The following is a 26,967-nucleotide window of genomic DNA, read 5'->3' as shown; positions in this document are numbered from 1 at the left end:
GTAATTTGATGCCTTTTGGAGATTTTTCCATCTTTTCTTGGCTTCTTTATGCACATTAATACAAATTTTTACCTGGGGTGCCCAAACTTTCGATCCCCACTGTATGTTTAAAAATGCAAATGGTAACAAAGATAACCTCTTTGATGCTTATCAATTTGTGCTACTTTAAATGCTAGTGCAGAAAAATTACAGGTTTATGAGTTTTCAGTTATTGACAATTGTGGCCTGACTATGTCGATTTGTTCCAAGAGGTATTTTCAGTATGGTACGCATTGAATAATGTATGTTATGTACTGTATTTGTTTGCATAATTTGGTAATTATGAGGCCAATAAATGCAAACAGAATTTGCTTTAGGCAAGTGAGGTATTATTTAAGCTATCCTAAATTAATAGATGTTCACATATCCTGTAAGAAGTGAAATACAATATGGCAGCATTTGTTCTGTAAAAGATATACTATCGTACATGCTCAGCCATTATGGGCTGAAGAAAGGCTATGTCTTGGATTACTTTTGGATTTTCTGCTGGATTTCTGTGCAGACACTACAATGTGCAGGAAAACATTCTTCTATGTTTTGACTTCTGTCTGTAATATTTTGGGTTCAGATTAGGTCCTGAACATTTTCCATGTACATCTGTATATGATATTATTATCTCTTTTCTTTAAGCCAACTTGTGTTTTGGATTACTTACTTTTGAAATACATCAATGTACATTTTTCTGTAGTTCCCGAAGGGGAGGCGTATCTGCTTTTTTTAAGATCAGAATTTCTCAAAAGAGTTTTTCCACAGTACCTATCATTGGTTAAAAGGTTAAAATGATGTGCATTTCCAGCCAATGGCCAACTTTGTAAACTCTAGTCATCTTTGAAAGGGTTTATCAAAAACTTCCAGAAATATTTTTCATTTTAATAATTTGCAAGAACTGTTGTGTGAACAAAGACATAAAAAATACTACAACTGATCAACAGTAGCAGCTACCTGTCACTATTTAATAGATAAATAAAATCATTGATGTAAAATATAGCACTTTAAAGAGATAATAAGAACAACGTATTTTTATAGGGATCATTATTCATACTCTCCTGTATGCTGAACCAGAAATTTATACTCAATTCATAATACAAGTAAATCAACAGAAAAAGCTATTGCTAAGGAAATATGATACTTTAGGCAGATGTGAAAGATTTAGCTATGCTATATTACTTTTATTGGTATTTATAGGGGGAGCTTAGTTTATGGTTTATTTATTTGAATAATGAGAGTCAGAATGATAAAGTTTGATTTAATGTAGGTCTTTAGGCATGACTTGCAGTATTACTGTAATGTTTTCATATATTTGTGCAGAAAGAGCTGTATTTTTTTTAGCATATAAGGATTTAATTCTTCTTTGGAAATAAACAAAAACCCATTAGCAGTTAGTACAGTGGATTCTAAGCCCTAAGTAGGCTATACATGGATCATAATTTGCCTGGTTCAGCAGGAACCGGTCAAATTTCAATTCATGTGTGGCCGCTGTGGTTGACAACAAGTTGATCCACCAATCTAAATTTGGCCCTGGGGGGGGGGGGGGGATGGGATGACAAATGCTAGTCTGTAAGTCTTAACTTACAACTTGACATCTGGTCAGCCCTATTCACCATTGACCATTTAATCTCCAAGAGGGTGCATGACTGCAGATCTTTGTCTTGGAGATTGTATGACAGTAAAGAAATTAGTGGAAAACCATCAATTTAAATTACTTATCCAAGTAATTTGAAAGAATAAATGTCTGGTCTCTGTAGAGCATAAGCAACACTGATACAGAAACAGAGGTGCTGCATACACAGTCTTACAGAAACATACATTGCACGTGCTAGGAAAGATAACCAACTTACTTAATAGGCAGGGTAAGCAGTCAGTTATCTTTTCTGGGCTCCCTAAAATATAGCACTATTAGGAGATAAATAAAAACTACAAATTTTTTGAGTCATGTATCAGACTTTCTTGGATACTGAGCTGGAAATGTATACTTGATTTGTAATACAAGTAACATAAGAGTTTGGAAAGCTTTAGGGGCAGGATGGTGGGTAATACAGGGAATATTAAAAAAGAATAGCGCACACATGCAAATCCCCCTTTTTATTTATGGATTGTCTTCAAATTTGGTAGTAATTTCTTTTGCATGTGTGCGCTATTCTTTTTTAATATACATGTCTTTTGGTTCATAGCTGCACCAGCTTTAGAAATACATGGGTATGCTCCCCCAAATTTTTTGTTTATTATGAATACAGGGAATATAAATACTGGTTGCTTACAATGCTTCCAGTAAAGTGAACCTGTTACTTTGCCCAGCAAAATATAGGTAGGCTTAAAAAAATGAGATTGACAATATTTATGCTAAATTTTGCTTAGGAAGTAAAAAAAAAAAAAATCAGTTGTTTTGTTTGCAAAATAATTCGACGCGCTATTCATTTTATTGTAACCTTGGTCTCCTTTTTTTATGTCAACTGGTATTTTAGGTTATTTGGTCCCTAATCAGACCTCAGCTTTTTTTTTTTTTTTTTCTAATTTCCATAAGGAAATTTTGATTTCAGTTTTTTTTTCTTTATCTGAGAATGAGTAGATATTGGAGTATCTTCAAAGATTACAGTTAGCAAGTAATACGGTGTTTCGGATTTGGCATTGCACCAAAAAGGAAAGTCTATCTCCACCCAAAACCCTTTTTTGTTATTTTTTTATGTTTTATGGTAAATTGGATGAACTGGCTTTCTATAATCTTCAGGGACACAGGTGCAAAAAATCCTCATTAGACTTCCTAGTTTTGCACTACTTCCACTTCCAGTAGAAAGCTGGAGATTAAGCTACTGTGGGGACGCTGTTCCCTGAGATATAAATTATGGGGGAGAGGGGGAGGGAGATATTAAATATACTACTTTTGGATAAAGGTGGCTTTTTTTTTGGCAATAGCAGTGTTAGTGTTTTTGACCCACAACAAGTTTATATAAGTAATATTTAATAGAGAAAAATTGTTGTCACTGTTTTACTGTACATTTTTAAAACAATTTATTTGTGCAAACATTTTTATAAAGCTGTTCATTGAGTGGTAGAGAAATTGCAAGTGCCTGAAAGAAGGCAAAAACAGCTTCTATTAAAGAGGAAGTAAAGTCCAAAAAAAAATCAGAGAAAAAAAAAGCCCTGTAAAGAGAAAGGCATAATGAGCTAGTATGCATCGCATACTAGCTCATTATGTAGTACTTACCTTAAAACGAAGCCCCCGCCGTGCCGCCACCTCAGCGACAGGACGGCGACATGTCCTGCCGTCCCGCTTCCGGGTTCGCGTCCTCCGGCCATCTGATTGGCCGGAGGCGCGATTACATCACTCCCGCGCATGCGCGCGGGAGCCGCCATTCACGGCACTGAGCTCTGAAGGAACGGCACGGGTGGCCGTTCCCTCAGAGCGCCTGCGCCGATGACGTCATCGGCAGTTTGCGCTGTAAATATCTCCTAAACGGTGCAAGTTTGGGAGATATTTATAGCACCTATAGGTAAGCCTTAATATAGGCTTACCTATAGGTAAAAGTTATACAAGAGGGTTTACAACCTCTTTAATAGCTAATAAAGGAAATATGAGGGCCTCAGCCCACTGCCGATAGTCAAGTAGGCTGCCAGTGAACATTACTATGGGAAAAGTCATTAGTCTAATATTTATATCTTGAAACTGCATTGAAGACTTCATATATCCCTATAAGAACCCTTTAATGAAAGTTGGCCATAGATAGGGCAACAGGAATGGAGGCAGTCAGCAGTTGTACTGGCCTCTGGTCACCTTAGGCATATCAGAGGAATACAACAGTAATCAGGCATGGTTTTCGAACCTGTTTGATGTCTGTTCCCACTGAGAAGCTTGATGGTGTCTGATGGTACCTCACAGACAGTAAATAATCAAGAGACTCACTCTAATTTATTTGGGTACCTTGGAGCTAAATATTTATTTCCTCTTTTTACCAAGAGTGATAAGGGTTTCTTGTAAAAAAAAAAAAAATACACATGTGCTAGATACCCATTGAAAATAGTTCTCCAGTTCTCGAATGCACAAACAATTCTGTATGTTCAATTCTGTAATTCAATGGACTTCTAGTTTATCAGCTCAATCTATAAATAAAAACAAGCCTGTGTTTGAACAACGCCAGTAAAAAGGTCATAAAAGAAATGCTTATTTGTGAACACTATCCTATATATTCTTACAAGGCACCTCTTGGGTGACTACAGCAGTCTCGCTGCAGCATTATAATGTTATAGTGGGGAAATGTATTTATAGGGATCATCTTTTATCATAAAAATAAAATACAATCCAGACATAAAAATGTCTTTGTGTGCACAACATTCAGTGCAGAGTTTTATTTATCTCATAAAACCATCAGGAAGAAATGATAATAGATTTGCTATTTTTCTTGCTGTAGGTTAAACTGTGTGCTTGTTCACAATGCACAGTACTGTATGTGGGCCTGCTGTTAGTGCTGCTGGTTGTTAAACAGTGTGATAAAATCATGATCTTTATAGATACTTTACCAAGACACATAATAACCATTTGCTTTGATCCCTTTGCAGTTTGACAAATACCCTACAAAAGTTGACCCCTTCTACCGTCACAGTGTGAGTTTAAAAGTGCTGTGTTAAAATGTTGGCTTATCTCTGTCTGTAGCATGCCGCAAACATCACCCCACAATAACCTGCCAAGATTTCAACGCTTCTCCTAATCATTTGAGCTTTGGCAATATATGAGCTTCATTCATGTGATTCATTTCTTCTGGAGATGCACTATCCTGTTTTTAATCAAAATTTGTCAGTGCTCATAAACTGTACAAGGAGTCTCACTGTGAGAAAGATGACATACATACAGCGCGAGCTTGTTCCCACTGGGAGAATAATGATCAGCTAGGAATTTTAAATAGGGATTTCATGGGTGTTATAAAACTTACAAGATGAAATTTAAGTTATTCGCATCCAAATCAAATGATGACTGCAACACATGGAAAGTCTATAATCCAACAAAGTATTTAGATTTGTTAAAGGTTTGCAGAAAGTGTGTGATGCACGGCATATATCTGGTGTGCAGCAGATGGAAAATAAATAAAATAGCAATATATTACTTCTTGGCTCGGAGTTAGCAATAAAAAAAGTTTTTTTTGAATCCTGAGCTACTAAGTTATACCTTTTCCTATGAAACCCTCCAGCAGAAGAAAGTGAGCAGTGATTCAAAAGAGTTGTTTGAACCAGAGAGATGAAGAGATGTATGGTGAGATAGTTGTCAGCACTGCTGAATGGATTTTGTTATGAATATTCTCAAAACCTGGAAGAAATTACATAGCAAATGTGGCTTCTAATTGAATTACTGGGTTTGCTAATGGAAATCTAAGAGGTAGTTAGGAGAACCTGTTGGTAGTTACCAAGAGTTGCCAAGAGCATTAACATGTTAATAACATGCATGGGTAATACTCAATCAATGCCACTGCTACCCTTTCCTGTTACAGTGGTACATCATTTAAAATATCTTCATCTAATATTTCACTGCATTATTATCTCCTACAATTAATAAATAAAAAATAGGAGAAATTAAGAAAAGGGCAACAGGTTCTCTGAGAAGCTTGTTTCTGCTATTCTTGTGAAGGTGCTACCAAAACATTGGTTTTGGGTTTGATTATCCCTTATTAATGGTAGGAAAAGTTGTAGAAACAGGATAAGAGCATAGGTTGTTTTGTTCTATCAATTTTTTTATACTACATAGTTGGGTTTCTAAGTGGTTGCTGGAACATATAAAATGATACTTTCCCACCTTCCATAATAAAAGTAGCAATATTGCAAAATGGACAGTGCTGTATACAATGAGCACTAACTTGAACAAATTGATTACTTTAAGTCACACAAATAGATCAGTTGTACTAAGGTCTGTCTGTGGCAGAATAATCTTCCTGTTAGTCTTAGTGATATATAGCATTTCAGTGGTTGCAGAGAGGGCATCACATCTATTTAATGAAGGTGATGTGTGCCGTATATAATATATATTAATTTCATGTTTTTGACTTAGACATTTTACGCAAGTGAGATAGCATACTTGTCTATTAATTAAGCCTGTTCTTAAACGTATGCATACATATAAGTTTATAGTACTAGATTTTGTATGCTTTTGCAGTTGCTATTCCAAAAAGTGTGACTGTGTATGGCTGCTTAATGAGGTTTGGACTGCATCAGTTCATATATGATTATCAGTTAATCCTTTGATTTTGATTAAATTGTTTTGGCCACAATAGTTAACAAAAGCATCGCTTTTAACACATGTTTTGCAATGACATAATTTGGTATGAATAGATATTCAGAGTAAAACAGGTTCACTTAATTATACGAAAACATACTGCTTTAGAAAATTAGTCACAAACCTCAGATTGTGCTAATAAATGTCAATTACCTGTAGTTCACCCTATATTGACAATCAGCACACATTGCTTTTAATAACTTTATAATCATTTATTTAAATCTCTAGGGTTATGTATAGCCCTACATGCATGAAGACAGTTAATTGTAGGTCATAGGTAATTATAGGTGATAGGTGATATCTACTGACTACCATTTCCTCTGGAATATCATTTCTGTATAAGGGCAAGAGTTTGGTCAAAAGATTTTTCAATGGTTGCAGAGAGGGCATCACATCTTCTTAATGAAGTTGGTGTATGATGAGAAGTTCTCTGTGAACCAGCAGTTTGAAATTTATGTGCAGTAGGTACCAGAAAATGTTAACCTGGCCCCCAATAGGTAACAGCAACTTGATCAGTACTGATATGCAAAGACATCACTGCACCTAACTTTTCTATTAACTGTGTAAAATAATGTTTTTACTGTAAGCAACCTGTGGCTTGTTTATTGTCTTTGATGTCTTTATGGTACTTTTGCAGAATCACCCTTTTTAATGCAGACCATGTTCCATGTTAGGAACTGGAATGTTATCTTTCCTGGAACTGGGCTCCCTGCAGTACTGGCCACATGTCTGAATACCTTGGCGCTTGGTCATGTGATCTCTGATGAAATGAGGAGTCAGCATTCAGACTAGTTATTACTCCTCTTCTTAAAAAATCATGTAACCAAGTCTAAAGCAGCAGTTTTTTCAAAATAAATAAACATTTCAGCCCTTCTAAAGCCTATAATTTGTACCAAAAAGACTGATAAAGCCCAACAAAAGCAGAATTTTAAATAGGGCAAGCTATAAGTATTATCCATCACCCATCACAGTAATGTTGTTTCTCAGAGCAAATCTGTGGTATGCATGCAAGTATCCTTAGAGCTGCTCAAACAGCAACTCCTCAGTAACTGTTAATGATGGGTGTACTGTGATGGGAACCTACTAGTAATAGTTAAGAAAGAACTGTTTTACATGCCAAAATTGAATTAAAGCTTGTGCAACAATGTTACAAGCTCCTACCCTTTTTTCATTTTAGCATCAGCTGGGCTTTAACATGGCTCTTTGTTAAAGCGGTAGTAAACTGCAGTTGTTAAAAAAAAAAAAAAATGTCCCTGCATGGCAATGTCATCATGTGCTAGTATGCAACGCATATTAGCACAATATGGGAGACTTCACTTGGAATAAAGCCCTCCAGCGCTGTGCTGTCATAACTGAGAGGGATGATATCTTTCCCCGGTCTTCCTTCTGGGTTCACGTCCTCTGGCTGCATGAGTGGCCAAGGGTGCGATGACGTCACTCCCGCGCATGCGCACAGGAGCCGCCGTTTACGACACGGGATCTGAAGGTCCGACACTGTATGCTGAACCTTCAGAGCGCATGCGCCGGTAACATCACCAGCTGCATGCACTCTGAATATCTCACAAGCTGTGCAAGTTTAGGAGATTTTCACAGTACCTACAGGTAAGCCTTACTATAGGCTTGTCTGTAGGTACAGTGGTGGAAATGAGTTTACTACCACTTTAAAATCTGAGCACAAGAGCACTTTAATGCCTTCTCTGATTTGAGTTACTAAGATGTCGAGAGCAGGGCTTGACAAATTTGCTTGAAATCTAGGAGCCAGCTAAAAAAGTTAGGTGCCAGTTTTTTACGCACATGCCAAATGACCAGCTTCTGTCGGACTGGCTGCCATACACACGGGCCGAATGGCGGCCAGTTTTTAATGAACCGGCTGATGTTGCCCAGTATTCGATCTGTGTGTATTTGGCTTGATGGTGTGATGGGCAGTGGTTTATTAGGGAAGGACAGTACAGCAAGTTGGAGGTGATAGGAGATCCAGTAACTCATGCCACCTTATTCCTTTTTCACACATGCACCTCTGCTAAGCGGAATCCACTTTCTCAGCTGGGTTTTCTTTGCTAATCCCTGCTGAGCAGATGGATGACAGGTCCTGTCCTCTCCACTATGCAGAGCGAACATGGACACAGTCCTGCTCTCCTCTGTGGGGCAGTGAGGTGGAAATGGACTGCCTGTTCATTTCAATCCAATGCCATCTAATTTAACCTGTCGGACGGATGTAAGGTAGGACCTCTATCCGTCTGTTTTTGGCCGACAGGATCAGATGGCGGCAGCTGTCAGTGGATATCCGCCACTCCATAGAGGAGACTGGAGGGTCCACCTGAAAAACTGACAGATGGACTTGATCAGACAGCCCGTGTGAAAGGGGCCTTCAGCTGTGTGGCCTAACAGGGAGAGAATAAAATAAATAAATAAACTGTTTCCATCTCAGTGCCACCAGTGACTGCTTGTTGCAGCCCCGGTTGCCACAAGAGGGTACCAGTTCCCCGATATAGGCATCTCCCTACAGCAGGCCGCTAAGCTGCAGCCTCAATTACCGGCCTATGCGCCATCTTAGTCCGAGCATCCTAGGGCGGGGGCCACAGTGTAGCCCAGGCCCTGGTCTAGAGACACATTTTTTAAAAATTGTACATCATATTTATTTTACATTGCCTGTTGTACAAAAATATAAATTAAATTATGGGGAAACCTTTTGCTTCATATACACAATGGGCCTGCCCATTATATAACAGCCTTTTCTTTGTATTTTGAAAACTGTGTATTTAAACTTGCCATATATTCATCTAGAAGGTAGACAATCAAGCAGGCAGGAGTGGCTGAAATTATAAATCATCTGAAAATAAAGTACACATTAAAAATTGGTGTATTCCAGTGTACAAATAAACTAAAAGTAACAGATTAGAAAGACATTATAATTGTTTTATTGGTCAGTAATTATTATCAGATTCTTTACCAGGAAGCAAAATAAGGAACAATGCACTTTGTGTATGTGTTTTAGTATATGGAGAGTTTATAGCATAGCTACTTCTTGTTGTTGCTTGAGAATAAAGCTGCTCCTTAAATGGCCCATAGATCGCATTAGCAGTGACAGTATAAGCAGCAAAGCAGACTAATGAAGTCATAATTGTGCATATTCTTTAATTTCTTACACAACACCATTAAACCTTTTAACAAAGTAATTGAGTTTTAATGGAGTGAAATCCTGGCACTCTTAAAGCTTCATTTTTTAATTAGCTTGCTATTTCCCTTGGACTTATTTGGCTTAACATCCCTCCTGCTTTTGATGTACTCTAAATTCTGAAACCACTTAGGCATTCAATCCAATTTAATAATTCATAATTACAAAATCACCTTTTATTTTGGAAGAAAGGAATTCATCAAGGGTATCATTTCTGTGCTAATTAATGTTGAACACCCTTAAAGTTCCCCATTAAGCCAGATTCCCTGACTTGACAGTGGGAACTGATTTTTCAACCCGCATCAATGTCTGCTTTTGGCTTTGCGCTAGTGCTGTGTTTCTGTCTTGTGTTTTGTGTGATTTATCGCTAGCTACGTTTTTTTTTTTTTTTTTTTTTTTTCCTAATTATGTTTTTTTTCTTTTTTTCAGTTATTTCATTCATATCCTCCAGCTGTATCTGGCATTCCTCCCATGATTCCTCCCACGGGTCCCTTTGGATCACTACAAGGAGCATTTCAACCTAAGGTAAGAAGATGTTGGTTTATCTACATACATAGCATAACAATGAGAGCATAGAAATAAAATCGAACTCAAAAATGATATTGAATTCTTTAGGTCCTGTGATCGTTCTGACACATAAAAATTGTCAAACAAATGGTATTTTCACTTTTGTATGACAATTGTTCTATTTTGTATGACATAAAACTATCTACATAGTAGCACCTGTAACCATTTGGCCTTACTCTAGGGTAAATAATAGAAATTGTGTTCTAACAACAATATATACCAGAAAGAATGTACTGCAACAGGGCTTAAACAAACATGCTCAGGCAATACACGTGTGTGTCTATAGAAAGCTCCTAATAATAATTATAACATTTTAGGACATAGGATTGTTCCTGCGCATCCAACTACCATTTATTATCAAGCACTACCTAAAACCAGTGCTGCAGAAAGAGCTAAATATTAAGCTGATATAAGTACATATGAATTGTTTTGTATTCCAAAGGATTCATAATTTAGTTTATCCAGTCTTGTCATCCAGGCACCCCTGGCCTTCAACACAGCCAGATCCTGGACTCCTACTGCAGACTACACTGCAGTTAAGCAATGCAGCCTGGCAAAAAAATTCCAGGCCCAACGTGTAATTGAACAACAAAGGATCAACACTACACTGATGGGTTAATGACTTTGCCCTTTACAACTGTCATCAAGATCCCAGCGGTAAAATGACAGCTATGCAAAATACACTAGAAGCTAAAGTGCATGCTAACTTCTATTAAGGTGTATTTAAATGTAAAAGTTTTTTCTAGTTTTGGATAAAGTAGGGAAGGGTTTAAACCTCTGTAGTAAGGATTGAGATTGTGACATTACTGTGAGACACAGCTATTTAAAGAAGCAGAGCAGGGTAAGTAGTAGATGGAGCTAGATGGTGGTGGGTGGAACAAACAGCCAGAAGCTGCCTGATTTTTCTAAACCAACCCAAAGCTTGAGTTGCACTTAGGTGGTTATGTCAGCCCAACCCAAGGAAAAAAGAGGCAGTGAGGGGGCGGTCTCCATGCTGCACAAACAGCAGGTAAACATGTCTGGTCTCCTGGAAAAGATTTTTTCCCAGAGTTTGGCTTTAAATAGGGTGTTTATATGCTAATGTAGTTTATCTTAAAAAAAAATTCTAAAATAATAAAACCATCTTATTTGCCTAGTTACTATTTTCGTTATAGTATGGTTTAGTTAATTTGTATTGTACTGTGAGGATTAGTGCTTAAAGTGGTTGTAAAAAAAAAAAAAAAAAAAAAAAAAAGAGATCCTGTTCCCTTATAAAAGGTTAAACAGCACAGCACAGTGCTTGTGCTTTCAAACCTGTCCCTCTCTAAGCTGTAAAAAACCTGGTTAATCCTGCCTGTTCCTGTGTCCCCCTTGGTGTGCTAACCACGGTAATCATGGCTGCTGATCCCTGATTACTGTAATCAGTTAATGTGGCTCCATCATCCTGCTGCTCTCGTCTCTCCCCCTCTCTCTGCCTGCCAGCTCCTGTGTGTGTGTGAGCCACCCCTTCCCTCTCCTCTGGCCGCTATTAGTGGTAAAGTAAGCTTTATTTAATAATACTGCCAACCCCTCTCTTTTTGCAGCCATAATACACTGCGTAAGTGTTTGTACAAAACAATGCCTCTAAATACCTTTTTTTTTAGATGTTTTAGCCTGTCACGTGACCTCCGGCTGCTTTCCCCCCCCATCTAAGGGCTACAGCAGGAGGGGCTGAGCGCACATCACAGTGGTCATGTGACCTCCCTGACTGACGTCAGAGGGGATCTTGGCCCCTCCCGCTGTAGCGCTTAGTTTGGAGTAGGAGGATCACATGACCGTCCAGAACAGATCTGAAAAAAAGCTATTTAGAGGCATAATTTCACACAAACACACAGTGTAGGATGCATGCATACAAGAGAGGGGCTGGCAATGATTATTCTTTTAAGTTTACAATCACTTCAGCGGTAAAAAAAAAAAAAGGCAAATCACGTGCTTGAAGTTTGAAAGGCCTCTAAATACGTATTTAGATATCAAAAGGGCACCATAATGTATTTGTTCCTTGATTTCCACAAAATATTTTTACTGATATTATTTTTGAAAAAAAATAATTAATAAATGTTCTGCATTTCAGTAAACGTCAATTGTAGTCATGATGTTGTATATACGTATTTGTTACACTGTTACACTGTTGTAATATTTGATCTATAAATTGTATTAGCCATGCTATGTACATTTTTTATCTTCTGCTTTTGTGTCTTTTAGCTACTAAATAGCTTTTTATTATCACTTGTCAATCCCAGTACTAATTGCTAAGCACATTACAGTTTAAGTATTCCATCCTTTAGCAAAACATACTTGTGTTCTTTGTGTCTCCATTGCTTGTGACAGCAAAGTGCCTCTGAAAGTACAATCTGTACCTGCAATCTAATACAGTGCTGACCCAGGGTCATTGTAATGGACTTAACCTGCTTTCGTGATGTGATATTCAAAGTCAATGTGCACCCTTAATGGTTTGTGAATGTTATAGCAGCCTGATAGCTAGATGGTCAAAGTTCATAATAAATTATGTAGGACCAGAGGAAGGTATGATTTCCTTCTTTATCCTAAAGTGTAAATGTGTAAAGGTACCAGCTTTTACAGGTTTAATGATACATTAAGCTACGGGCATTGTATCTCTTCTTGGCCACTGCTGTTGGATCATGTTGTGTAAAGAGACTACAGATCTATTTTCTAAAATGAAAACGAATTACTCTGTTAGCATGCTGAACATTTTAATATAGCTGAGCTTGCAGCCCAGTGGTAATTGGCAATACAGGACAACTCAGAAGCTGAGCAGTTGAACTGATAACTTTGCGGTAGTGCTGAAGCATCCGTGTGTAATTTCATCTAGGTTAGAGATGGGAGCTTTTCTCATTATCACTGTCCCTGGGGGAATATTGTCTAAGATACTCAAGCTACTGACACTTGAAATAAAGAATTGTACAATGACACGGGTGTACAACCTATGGAAAGGTAATACTAACCTTCCGTATGATCTGGAGTTGAGAAGGCCAAGGCTTTATGTTACAGCTTAAAGGTTGACAGAAGGGTGAACCCTGGAAAGATTCATGTTAATATTGCTCCCTAGTTCCCACTGCCAAAACAGATGATGTTGAGCTTCATTTATCAAGGAAAGTCACACACCATTAGGCCTGAGCTGCCTGAAAATAAAAAAAAAAGAAACTGCCAAGCAGAGGGGCTTGTCAAACACAAGCTAAAGAGATACGAAGTATCACAGGGAAGAAAACTATTTTGTCATTTCCAATTAATTTCACATGTTGTCTCTTTCTTAGACTTCCAATCACATTGATGTTGCAGCTAGACCTGGAACTGTCCCACACACTCTGTTGCAGAAGGACCCAAGGGTAAGTGTAAGGGAGAGAAACTCAGTCCTTAGTGTCACCATTATGTCAACATCTTTCTGGCCCTCCTGGGAGTGATAAATGTCCTTGTCACAAAGAGCTAGTCAGCCTTACACCTTGTGCTTTCCATAGACTTTGTTTGTGTTTTCTTGCTTAAGGGACATGTCCCATATTATCTTGATTCTCAGACTGAAGTCTTTCTTGATCATTTTTAATGTCATTTTATCATTATTCCTGTCACTTGATGCTCACCCTTATTCTAGTGTGGGTTGCAGAGCTCACCAGGGGATCCTATAGGCTGTTTGACATAATTTAGTGTTCAAAGGACAAGCTTCCTATTATATTTAGAACTTGAGAGTAAAGATTGGAATGAAAATTATTAACTCAGCAAGGATGAGAGGGACTGGATTCAAATTACTAAAGAGCTAATTAGGATTATAGAAAGTGCGGTTTGTCCTCTTTAGAAATGTAAAATGTCCTCTAGATAATTAACACTTGCTTAGAATATGTCACTTCCTTTGCATCCACGATATGAAGCTTAGGTATATATTTAAGTCACAGCTGTTGGCTTCATTCAGGAGAAGCACGGCTTATCTATTCACAATAAAATACCTCTAAAACTATTTTTTTCAGAAGGGTTCTTGAAGCTGCATAACCAAAAGGTCATTGTGTCCCCATAGTCCATTTTATTGTCTCAGTTTTGCAGTGAAATATTTAAACCTCTCACATGGAGCATAAGGGAGGGCACAAAAAGCAACCCTTCACAATGGTTAAACAAGAGTGTATAATACCAGTGATGATAACACAGCCATCATTTTAAAGTGCTGTTACATACCCATCACTACAAATTTGGGGCTGTCAGAGAGTAGATCTTTCTCCTGAGGAGTCATGCACATTCTCATTTAAAGCAGTATTAAACCCCAAACCAGAAATGTAATAAATTGAAGCTTACCAATCATTAGATATAGTGGCTGAATTAGTTTTCTTTTTTGGGGCCTTTTATCTCACCTGGTGATTTGACCAGTAACACACCACCTGTATTGTGCCCCCACTCTTGATGCATGAGCATGGGGGACACCTATAGACAGCATCATTGTCGGTCTGGTTGGAAGGGAGTGTTAGATGTACTAGTAGATTTAATTCCACTAACAAATAAGAGCTAACATCCAGATAATACTTTATAAGCAGTTACAGCAAACAGTTTGTTTCCTTTTGAGATAAAGGTCTTACATAAATAAATAAAAGCTGATCGTTGTAGGCACCCCTGTCAGTGGTGAATGGTTTGTCTCATCCCTGTAACCTGTCATATCCCTGATATAGCTGCAAGAGGGCATGTTCTTTTGAAAAATAAAAGACTTACTAGGCAAATCAGAAGATGAAAATAGAAGAAAGACAAAAAAAAAAATGAATGCAGCCATCACATCTAAGAACTTGTAATTTGCACTATAATAATTGTTTGTTTTTGGGTTTAAAACTGCTTTAAGTAACCTAGGCTGTTTCTTAACCCAGTCAAATGCTTCTCTTCTATGATCATGTGCATTTCAGCCTCTGATTATTTTACTGTACAGCAGCTACTGAAAGGCTCATGTTTAGGCTATCTGTAAATTATTTAGAGTAGCATTTTGACATAATTTTTCTGCATACCATGTTGAACTAAAGACTAACGCAGTTTGAAATCTCAAGGGATGCATCTTTTCATAGGAAGTATGCTTGAATTAGCTATCAGCAAGAAATAGCAATTTTTGACATATATAAGGTATATACATCTCCTGGACATGTACAGAATGTCTGTAGCTTGATAATTATTAGAAGAATTGCACAGTCTCTTTCAAGCTGATCCATATGAATATCTCACAAATCACGCCAAAAGCCTGTATTGCTGCTAATTAGTGTGGAGAAAATGTATGAAGGTCTCTTTTTATCTACTCGTACTTACTATTCTCTTTTAATTGCTGTCATACAATCCACAGTCTATGATTTAATTTCCGATAATTAATTTTATTGCTTTGGCCATTCTTGGTGATATATAAATTCTAATAATAGAAACAGATGAAATATAGAAATAGTGTATTATAATAGCATTATAAGGTTTAGTTTTGCAGACGTGTGATAGGTATGTGAATGATTATCAACATTTGTGAACTATTTTGTTGGCCAGATATGGCCATATTTAACTATAAACTTGAACAGTGATTATTTTTTATATGAATATATTTAGTACTTATTAAAACGTAAGTATATCTAAAATAAAAAACGGAAAAATCAGCACAAGGGAAATAACGTACAGTCAGTAAGATGTGTCCCTTTGTGCCGATTCCTCTTCTTTTAGTTGAAAATCCTCCTCAGTCCATGCCAGCTTCTATAAAGGAAACATGTTCTATGTTCTATGATTGAAGGGAAATGTCCTGTCCCTCCATACATAGATCATGTTTATCAATGATGTAGACAGCTGAACTACTCTAAATATATCCAGCTCCCTTCTTTAGTTCCTCTGCTCATCAAATTTGTCATAATTGGATTGCTCTAAGTTTGAAATGTGATGACTACTAATATAATTTACAGTCCTGTATTAAAACAACATGTAGAATAGGGCTAATTTAGCTTCTCTTTAAACAACAGTATTACCATGTTATGTAAACTAAGCTACTAAGTAAACAAGAATTCCAATGGTATCCAGTAAGACCCGGTCCACACTAGCGCGACTTGTCAGGCGACTTGTCAGCCTGACAAGTCGCGCTCCCTCGCGGTCCATTGACCGCTACAGGACCCGTTCTAATAGGAGCGACACAAGTCGCTCCGACTTAGAAAAAAGGGTCCTGTACTACTTTGGGGCGACCTCGGAGCGGCTTGCATAGACTTCCATTATGTGAAGTCCATGCAAGTCGCTCCGAAGTCGTGGTGCATGGCAATGCACAAGTCGCCCCCGAAGTAGTACAGAGTCGTGTCGCCTTAGTGTGAACCGACTCTTAGAGTCAATTCTGTGCTTTGTACAAGGAATACTTATAAAACAACATGTCCATAGAAGCTGTAGGCTGTAGACAGATTCTACTTCTTACTACAACTGGGTCATAGCAAATATGTTAGTCCAGGTCTAATTTCTATTTAATTGAAGTAGGCTTGGAATGCCACATGGAAAATTGGGTTTCTTCTGCTTGCACTATGGTCAGTGTAATGGGGTTTAACTTTGGACTAGTCCTACAGTCTGTAAAATGTGTTTTGTTGGCCTTTGAGGCTACCAGTTGAGTCAGGCTATGTGATAGCATTATTTATACAATGGGTTTGAGGTGTGTGGCTGGTAACATATCCTGTGTGGTTTGCTTGCTTATTTTGGCCTGTGTTAATAAATAACTTCAGACTCACCAAAGATTGGGTTGATTGAATAACTTATTTGAATATGGTTCTGATTATATCCTAGGAATATCCTGTACAGATGAATTGACCCCACTGTTTTCCAGTACAAACATTTTCAGAACACTATTGTTCCCCCTGACTGACCTAAGTGGTGCCACCAGCACTACTCATCCCCAACCCCCTCCTCTTTCCCTTGATATAAACAGGAACATTCAGAATGTTCTTTCAAAGCCAATTGTCCCTCTTTGACCACAATCACCTTCAGATAAGACCATGATAAATGTTCTGGCATCGTATAACATTAATTATACATCGATTGGCCTTAACTTATCTGGAGAGTCTTGCACAAAAAAAATACTATGTTACCAGACAGATAAATAATGCACAACTTTCATCACTGATCTGTAGGTTGAAAGTTCCAGTACAAGAATTTTCCAGGCATGCCGATATATGCTTACACCACTGTCCACTTGAGGTTGTGTCTCTCTCAGCCTTTGGAGAGAATATTGACATTTAGCCTTGTTTACACTTGTGTTTTGGGAGCAGTAAAAGCACCTGTGACAAAATTTTAACACCCTTATGCTGCAAGTGCAGTGAGGGAAAATTACATATGCCATGGCCGGGATGCTTTGCAAAAATTATCCCTACTGTCATGTTCAACTGGCAGTACCACCTGCTAAATGTGACCCACTCAAATGAATAGGGACCCCTGCAACTGCCTACCAACCTCATGCAATGCACACAGCTACAGCTTGCTAGTATGGGGCAGAAACAATAAGATGGCCTCCTCACCGCATGTCAGATGCTCTCTGAAGAGTGGCCCAAACATGGACCACACTTCAGGAAACTTAAGGAGGTAAAGACATAGGTCTAAAGGTTCCTCACATGGCTTAAAGAAACAGCCAAAGGGTGAAAGCCTTGTGTCTGTGGTTGGTCCTTGACCTTGACATCCAGCCACTGCGAGTGCAAACTCTGATCTGTCAGGCAAACAAAAATGTTCTGTTTGTCATCACTATAAAATTCTGGGCAACTGATTCATTCCATTAGAATAGGGAAAAAAAAAAAGCACACCTAAATAAATCTATTCTATTTCTTGAAATAGATAATAAAACAAAAAATAAGGTTATGTGCTTTGTTTTGGTATTTTGGTTCATTTTTATGATAATGTGCAGGAGGGGATCATTATAAACAGGTGTAAATTGTGATCAGTAGATTTATATGACAGTATTGTACTGCATGTAGAAGAAAAATTAGTGTCTTTATCTAGCTATAACAAATACATTTTTTGTCTGTAAGCCTGTTGTCCATTGCGCTTTTTTCTTTCCAAAGCAAGGCGGGTTCCCTGTGGTGATGGAGTGGAAAGAGTTTGTGCATGAAATGCAGTATTTGTTGTTGTTGTAATGATACAGTCCCGTATTCCCAGAGCTGTTGTATTATTGAGTGTGCTGATGAAATATTGATGTAATTGGTGGATTGGAGTCTCTTGATTTCCAAGTCTGGTTTGTACAAACAGGAGTATGTATTCAAAGGATTTAGCTATGCAGACAATGGCAAGTGGTATTTACGTTCATTTTAAAAACTATATAATTTTCTTTCTCTGTATTGTATGAAGATGAATCTGTGCCCATCTTTCCTCTGCAGCTGTTGTTAGACTATCAGTTATTAATGCTAAAGTGGCTGGTAAGCATTGGAAAATATAGTTTTAGTACATTGGCAGCTAAGGAGTTAGGCATGCTATTTCATCATTTTCTTTCTGAACCACATACTGCATGTTACAGGCAAAACATTGTTCCAGAATATTGCAGGAACTTTATTTAAGCATGAATTTTACAGCCTAAATGCTTACATGGTGTAGCCACTTGTCAGTGTTCCAAACCACTTTTCTTTAGCTATTAATTTGTTGTTAAAGCATAGCTCAAAAGTCTGTAATAGGATAACATTTTCATATGTCCTTTACAGATTCAAAATAAAGTGTACCTTTAGGCAAAGCTTTTTTTTTTTGTTTAGAAAAGAGGGAAAAGGTTAGACCCTCTATCAATTTTTTGCTGTCTAACTGCACTTTATTTGTACTGGTCATGATTGTCACTGAAAAGTAGAAATACCACATTTTAGAGTTGTGCCAAGAACAAGAGGTAAGGGAAAAACTTATGATTGGGCACACATGGACATATGCACATTTGTGCAAGGAGGAAAATTCCACAGAGACCTTTAAGGCAAAATACAAACAAAATAATTGAATAAAAAAGGCAAATGCCAATTTTTATTTTGAAGTAAGGAGTAAAAAGAACATCAGTCCAGTAAAAGTATCATATATAGCAAACAATGTGTGTATAAAAAAACAAACAATTTCATACATATACATAGTATACCCAAATGCATTAAGATATACCCCAGAAGACTGCCAGCAAAATATTTGGTCAGCTTGGGAAAGAATCTTGGATGAATCCCGACATGTTTCGGAAGATTTCCTTCTTTAAAGGAGTTAATGGGTATTATAGAACTCTAAAATGCAATATATCAGAATCATTGTGGAGGTATAAGACATGTATTACATTTGCATACAGTTTGTAGTGTATTTGATATATATGTTACATTTGGCTACTGTGTGAAGAAGCTCACTTACAATTGGTAGATACACATAGTATACAATAAACTTATCAGGTGGAGCTGATACAGACCACTCTCCAAACACTGGGCAAGTTGGCAGTGTATGGACTCCCTAGATGTCCACAAGGACCATAAAGGCCAATGAGTGCATGATAGGAGGGATACAGTCTGTAAATGAATATTGAACTTGATATTACTGTAGAGTAAATAAAAAATGGCAAAATTGAAAATCTTTAACTGAATTTCATAAAAATAGATGAAGAAAAAGAGGTATAAGGACATGAAAGCTTAACAAGCCTAAAAGTAGTTTGGTTGTGCAGGGGGGTCATACTTTGTAGGTAAAATGCTGCAACATGCAAGCAGTAGCGGAGTCCCAGAAGATAGAGACCCAATAAGGTGTTGGCCCATATTTATATGAATGTGAACCCATTAAGGTGGGGAGGGGTCAGGTCCAACATTCCATGCGGTGCATGGCCATAATCTCCATCCAGACCGCCGGCTGTGTGGGCAGACAGAACTGAAGACAGGTGGGTCCCCTGGCGTGATGACGTGCGGCGCCTCCCCACCTACTGGGTGGGATGATGCCACGCCACTGACATGCAGCAGGCATAACCACGTCAAAAGATTCGTGGGGAGGGCCAAAGCGCCAACATTTTTCCATAATAGAGCACTACAAACTGTATGCTAATTATGTAATACATGTCCTATACCTTCACATAGCAATTTAGAGTTTAGGTAGATTAACTTCCCTGAAGAAAATCTGAAATATTTTGGGATTCATCCAAGATTCTCTCCAAAGATGACCAAGTATCTTGCTGGCAGTCTTTTTGGGTATATATTGATGCATTTGTATACTATATATATATATATATATATATATATATGCTAAATAGTTTTTTTTTTTACACACATTGATTGTTTTATGTGATGCTATTACTGGACTGCTGTCCTTTTCACTCCATACTTCAAAATAAAAATTGGCATTCGCCTTTTAATTAACTCTGTTTGCATTCTGCCCTAAAAGTCCCTGAGGGGTTTTCCTTGCACAATTGTGAATATGTCCATTTGTACTTGGGATGTTATCTTAATGATTGGGGACACCTTTTTCAGGGGCAAAAGTTTAAGAGGGGAATTTCCCTTGCTTTGGGAGATTTCCTGTAACTCGCCTGTTTCATCTCTGAGACAGGAAGTGAAAGGAAATACGGTATACATGCATTAAAAAAAACTGAAAACTGACAGGGATTTTAACCTTTCCCTACTCTCTCAAAAAAAAAATATTATTTAAGACAAGTCTGTAGATCTCTTTATTTGCCTTTGACCTGTATGGGCATATTAACCATTTCAGCCTCCGTGACATACACTTACATCGCAAGGTTGAAGGGATTATACCGGCATGATGCATCTTCCTGGTACCGCTGCCAATGCTCTGTAATGTAAGAGCAATCCTAGTGGCTAATTGGTGGCTAATTGGCCACTGGGTTGCTTTACCAGGCAGTGGAAGGGGCTAAAGCCTGTTGTTGGCTGACATCACTTAGCTAATCCAAGCTCAGGAAAGATCCCAGCTTTACAGTTGGCATCCACCCAGATGCCTGTACCGGCAGCTGGCTCAGCATCTCAGCAAGCTGCTGAGAGGCTGAGCCAGCCTCTCCCACCCCCTCCATAGCCCAGTACTTCAGTGAGCACTGGAGGTGCAGAGTAAAGAGTCGGTGACTGACAGTCATTGGCTCCCTGCAGGCTGAAGACCAAGAACTGAGCGATCAGTGGTGTTTTAATGCTGAGTTATCAGTCTTATAGGTGGTAGGGTACAGTTGCAGCTCGGATTGGTGCTCCAGCACTCTAGGTAAGTATGATTGTTTACTTTTTTTAAAAAGCCATACTTCTCTTTTAAGCACTCATTTTTGTGCACACACTAATATGTGCATTAACGTGCAGTACAAGAATGCTCTGTGTATACTTACAGTAGTGCTTTGATATACATTTTGAATGGCATCCCCACACAATATAAACAAATGCACCCATCTCTCAGTGCACCACAACACGTATAACAAAGAATACTTACATTACCTTACAGCGCAGTGGGAAAAAAAAGTGAGTCAGGTGCATTTATGGCCTGTAGACAGGGTTTGAGTAAAATGAATGAGCCGGGCACATCCCCATGCCATCAGCAAGCGCATAAATTGTGTCAGTTAGTCAGTCAGTATATTTTTAATGTTTAAATTAAGGTATGGCTGTCTCTAAAACCAAGTGCTCTGAAATCTTCCTTCTGTCTCCCAAAAAAATATTTCTGCCTCTGGAAACAAAGGCAAACCATTTTCAATTCAATTAATTTTGTTCATTATCGTCTCTTTAGAAAATGTTGTTTCATACTTACAATATTTCCACATAAGAACCTTAGTCCTGATTAAGAAAGATTGTCCTTGTCTAATACATACATCAATAAAGAAATAAAGACTGCTGAAAAATCACAGAATATCAAAACAGCAGCTGTCAAGTGCTGACAACCCAGCATGTCATATGTCAATGCCAAGCATCCCACATTGTATTTGAGAAAAAAGGCATATTGTGGAAAACAAGCCAATGGCCTTGGCTATCATACAAATACAGAGTAGAATGTAGAAGGATGCAGATATAATTTAACTATATTTTCTTTATATATGCGTATGAATATACTTGCTAACACAATTATTTCACTTTAGCATTAACTGTATATTTTATTATTTGAAGAAGCTGTAACGAATTGAGTTTATATTGAATGTTACTTTGTGGAAGCTGACTATTTTTTTTTTTTCTTTCAAATGTTATATTTGAAAATAAAATTGCAGCATTTCAATACCTTTTCATTATAAACCAATAAGCATGTGCTAATTAAAATGATTGTCTGAGTGACAGGCATGTAACCAAGTTGTCATTTTCTCTTCACAGTTGACAGATCCTTTCAGGCCTATATTGAGGGTAAGCATTTTTTCTTTTTTTTTGGCATATGAAAACATGGATAAATTAATGGATTTTATTGGATAAACACATTTCTGATTATGTCCATAGTGCAGGCAGTTCTGTTGCAAACCTTAAATAGGGGGCACTTGTCCAGTTTTAAATGGAGAATGTCACAAATTCAAATTTATCACAAATGTGCCATGACAAAAGCCACTTTGACTTTTATTAGCTTTTTCGTATAACCAACCTGATGGTTCCCACTATTGCTTTGATTACCCGTACATAGAAGATAAGTGGGCTTGTTTAAAAATCACTGTGTAAAGAACAGTAGTGTGCATAGCATGACATCCATTTGTGGTAACCAGGTAATGCATCATTCAAGGGAAAAGGAATAGAAAGCATATGATAACACCAAGAAATCAGACGTATTAGCTGCATAATGTAAACTGTCTAAGGCTGGGTTCACACTTTGGGCGGAGTGGCTGGCAGCAGGGGGTCTGGTGGGACTCTGTTCACCATTTCAAGTCCGAATTTGTTTCTATTTTTTGGCTAAATTTGGACCTGTAATGGACCAGATGACGCAACAGAACCCTTCTGCAAACCGCTCCGCAGCCATCCCAGAGCTGTGTAAACTGGCTCCATTGAGAGCCGGTCACAGTCTCCTGATATGCGAACTGGATGTGGTGAAACCCACGGCTAATTTGCACAGTGTGAACCCTGCCTTAAGCCCTGGTACCCAATGCTTTCCTTTGGCAATTACTATGTGACTCTCTGAGCCCTTGATGACATAAGTCTGTGTAGATTAGGAAAACATTTTTAGACGGACATCCAGTCATTACATTGAGTTGTTTTTTTTTTTTTTTATTCCTCTGTTTTTTTATAATGGATCTTGCTGAGAGAAATATCAAATGTTGTAGAAGTAATTTTTAAGGGGTCTCTAGAGAGCACAAATATGACAGCATTGGTTTGTAAAGTGGCTGTAATAATTGTGATGGCCTTTTGATAATATCAGGGACTGCACTTAAAGCCCCTATATCACACTGTTAACCAATACTGATCAAATAAAGTAGTGAGCATAGACAGAATGGGTCATTTCTGGATATATTACACCATATCTGAAGAATTACTCATGAATGGCCATCTTGATGGTGGTCATGCTATTTAAAATTGATCAGTGTTTACAGTTTAACTGTTTACACAATGTTAGACCCGGAGGCTTAGCCTGATGTGAATGTAGTCACCTTCCTTTTTGAGGTAAACCAGCAATGTTGTTCTCATTCTCATCATCCTCATAGATAGCTATAATGCACTTGTAGTACACATAAAAAAGCTCTATGCATTGCAAAACAATAAAAACCCCAAAAAATCAAAAACTCTAAATGTAAATGACCCTCTAAGAAACTTAAAGTGTAACTAAAGGCAAATCATTTTTAGTTTTGGATACAGTGGAGGGAGATTACAACCCCTTTCAGTTTTTAATGCTGTCTGTGCCCCGTTAGGGAGATTCACCCTTTCTATTTGTCCTGTTTACTGTTATCATTGAAAATGAAAGTAAAAAAAAATCTTACGATTTGGCATTAGAATAGTAATACATGGGAAATCTTCCAATGGGGACACTAGTTCAGGAGACTCTGGCTACATGCCAGGATTCCTTAACTTTGGAAAGATTTCTTCTTACTTCCTGTTTTGGCTATGGAATAGGAAGTGAAAGGAAATCTCCCCTATTGGACGCAGATAACAAAAAAAAAAAAAAAACTGACAGGGGTTATAACTCCCCTTACTCTTTCCAAAATGAAAACAAAAGAAATATTTTGCCTTTTAGTTACACTGTAATAACTGTCTTCACAGTCTGCTACAGACAGACCTGTAGAATTTTAGTAGATCAGATTTTCAAAATGTTATATAACTATATTCCTTTTTCATCTGCTAGAAACCTGGAAAATGGTGTGCCATGCATGTGCATATTGCCTGGCAGATATACCATCATCAACAAAAGGTTAAAGTAAGTATTAGTCTGTGTTTTTATTTGATTTAAATGTACTGTTTTTACTACACTATTTCCAGATAATTTGTGTTTTTATCGTTTATTTAGACTTTTGATTTAAATGTACTGTTTTTATTACACTATTTCCAGATAATTTGTTTTTTTATCGTTTATTTAGACTTTACATCGTTCTTAGGGAAATGGCAGACCTGAACCAATAATGAAAATTGGATTTTAATAACAAACATTAAAACAATTATTACTTCATAAAAGTTAACTCTATCTTTTGAACAAAGTTTCATGGTACACCCATGTTTAGGTTGTAACAGGAAATATGCTCAGCATGCACAGGCTTTTCATACTTCAGTGAGCAATCCCAGGAAAAAAAATCAAAACAGTGGTGGCACACTACTTCAGACCTTTCAATTCCTCAATAATAATGTTTGATGGAAAGCTGATAGACATTTTCTAAAGTTGTCAAGTGTATAATCAGCTATAGAGATATAAAATGTAAATATCCATTTACAACATTGTTATGGTATTAGTATAGGCATTAAAAATGTAGTTGATTTTCAATCATTATACTAGTATCAGATATTTATTTAGTTAATTTTACCTATGGTAAAAAAATCTGATTACACTTTTCATTAAAAACATAAACAGAGTATCTCCCGAGCATGCTATTGCTTTCATGTACAATTTCATGTTTGTGAGATAGTAGACTATAAATAATGCTTGCTGGTACTTTATAGCTCCCAGAGGCATTGTAGAAACTTTAATTAACTTTCTTTCCATTCATTTAATACATAATGGAATTTGAAAGCACATTTTCTCATCTTACTAAGGTGATCTGCTATGTATTTCTACACTGCAACTACAAATTAACCTTTTCTATAGGTCTCATGTTAATGTAAAGCATGCTTTCGGCCTGATTTAATAAAAGCAAATGCAGAGGAACTTAGAGTCGAGAAGCCATTATGTAGATAATTGGCATGCTTGTGTTGTCAATCTGCAGGAGCATGTGGGTGTTTGTGCACACATTGTACATGACCTCTCAAAGCTGTACCCTGTGCTGCACCTCCCCTCCCTCACACCCCTCCACCTTTGTAGCTATGTGGAAGCTTAAAAAATGCCCTACATAAATGCCCCTTTTACTCACCGAAAACTGTGGTGATGTGACGTTCAGGTCCTGCTTTTTTTCTCTGCATTAGAGGGCTGTTCTTTAAAGGGCCGTACACACTTGACAAAAATCGGATGAAATATCCTCCGATTTTTCTCTGTCTGCTCAGCGTTCATAACCGTTTTTAGTTGACAGTGCATAAATGTTCACGAAATTTCTCGTCCAATTTTTCTTTTTTTTGGCACATTTGTTCCTAGACTTCCGGGTTGTCAGCAACTTCAGATCATGCGTGGTCTTTCTTATCTGATTTTTCACGGACGTACTGCATACACATTAAACGAAAATCGGTCGTCTGGGGATGGACGAAAAAAATTTTGGTGTTTGTCCCTCCGTTTTTTTTCTTTAAAAATGTTGGCATCGGCTGCTTAAAGTTGTGTACACACTAGGCGAAAATCGGACGATTTTACCTCGGACAGGAATTTTCGGCAGATTTTCTACTAGTGTGTACCCCACTTAAGTGTCTACATCACTTCCTGCGTGATGTGGACACCTCCTTTTGGCTTTCAAGTGCTGGTATCTACTCAGAATTCAGAAGAGAGTCTGATGGCAATTATTAGCACAAGTGGGATTTTCAGGACTGGTCTGCATGGGCACACCTCTAATGGTGGACTACTGGTCCCATGTTCCTGGAAATGGTACCGACGAGGGACCTGAATGATGGACTTAGCTAAGTAAAACTTTGCTTCAACAGAAAATTAAAAAAAGAAGGAAAAAGGGGGTTGACATGCTATTTAATGTTTGCCTAGATGTGGTCTTTAAGTTATCTGCTAACTTATACAACAATGTTCAATGTGTAGTGTGCAGTCGCTCTTTGCAGTGTGCATTGGAACAATGTTTTTTTGTGCCTCACATGCACAAAGTAATTTATATGTTTGCATTAGGGGTGCACCGATCCGACTTTTCTAGTCCCGATACCGATACCTGGCATTGTGTATCTGCCACTACCGATGCCAATACCGATCCGGAACTACACACATACACAATATGCATGTGGCTGCAGTACAGAGCAAAGCCACTGCTTTATGTGTATGGCTCCTCCATTCACAGGCAGAGTGCATCTGATATCACTCCGCCTGTGAGCCGGACCTATACAGGAAGTAGCGGCTCCGTGCAAGTAAGGGACGGCTGAGCCGGGACTCAGCAAAACCGGATCGGCCCGTGGATCGGTTAATTTTACCGATCCAGCTATTTTGTCAGTATCAGTGCCGATATCCGATCCTAATATCGGATCTGTGCATCCCTAGTTTGCATTCTATATTAAAAAACTCAAAAGAACCATACAGTGACAAGCACTTGGATTGCTCACTGAAGTATGAAAGGCCTATGCACAAAAGAAAGGAGTGTGTTCCCCATTGTGCTGTGCCACCTAAGCAAGTACTGGTATATACAAAATGCATTTACAAGTAGCAGCGTAAGAAATCATTTTCTGTGGCTTTCAGTGTCCACTGCAATATAAAAACCACCTTAGGTTCCGACAGATATACTTTACATCACTAGGTAAATAAATGTTTTTTCAAA

General features: G+C 37.8%; 1 protein-coding gene across 2 annotated transcripts in view; it reads left to right on the top strand.

The window, feature by feature from the left end:
* AUTS2 (activator of transcription and developmental regulator AUTS2) overlaps positions 1-26,967 on the top strand; it is a 120,510-nt gene that overhangs the window by 75,572 nt on the left and 17,971 nt on the right. For both annotated transcript variants that reach the window (XM_082246228.1, XM_082246227.1), the window contains exons 6-10: positions 4,591-4,635; positions 9,897-9,992; positions 13,325-13,396; positions 22,274-22,303; positions 24,216-24,287. In XM_082246228.1, the coding sequence (XP_082102354.1) occupies positions 4,591-4,635; positions 9,897-9,992; positions 13,325-13,396; positions 22,274-22,303; positions 24,216-24,287 (315 nt within the window). The remainder of the gene's footprint in view (positions 1-4,590; positions 4,636-9,896; positions 9,993-13,324; positions 13,397-22,273; positions 22,304-24,215; positions 24,288-26,967) is intronic.

This window comes from Pelophylax lessonae, assembly GCF_965119305.1.
Source record: "Pelophylax lessonae genome assembly, chromosome: 2".
Taxonomy (NCBI): domain Eukaryota; kingdom Metazoa; phylum Chordata; class Amphibia; order Anura; family Ranidae; genus Pelophylax; species Pelophylax lessonae.
This window is presented reverse-complemented; position numbering and strand designations above follow the sequence as displayed.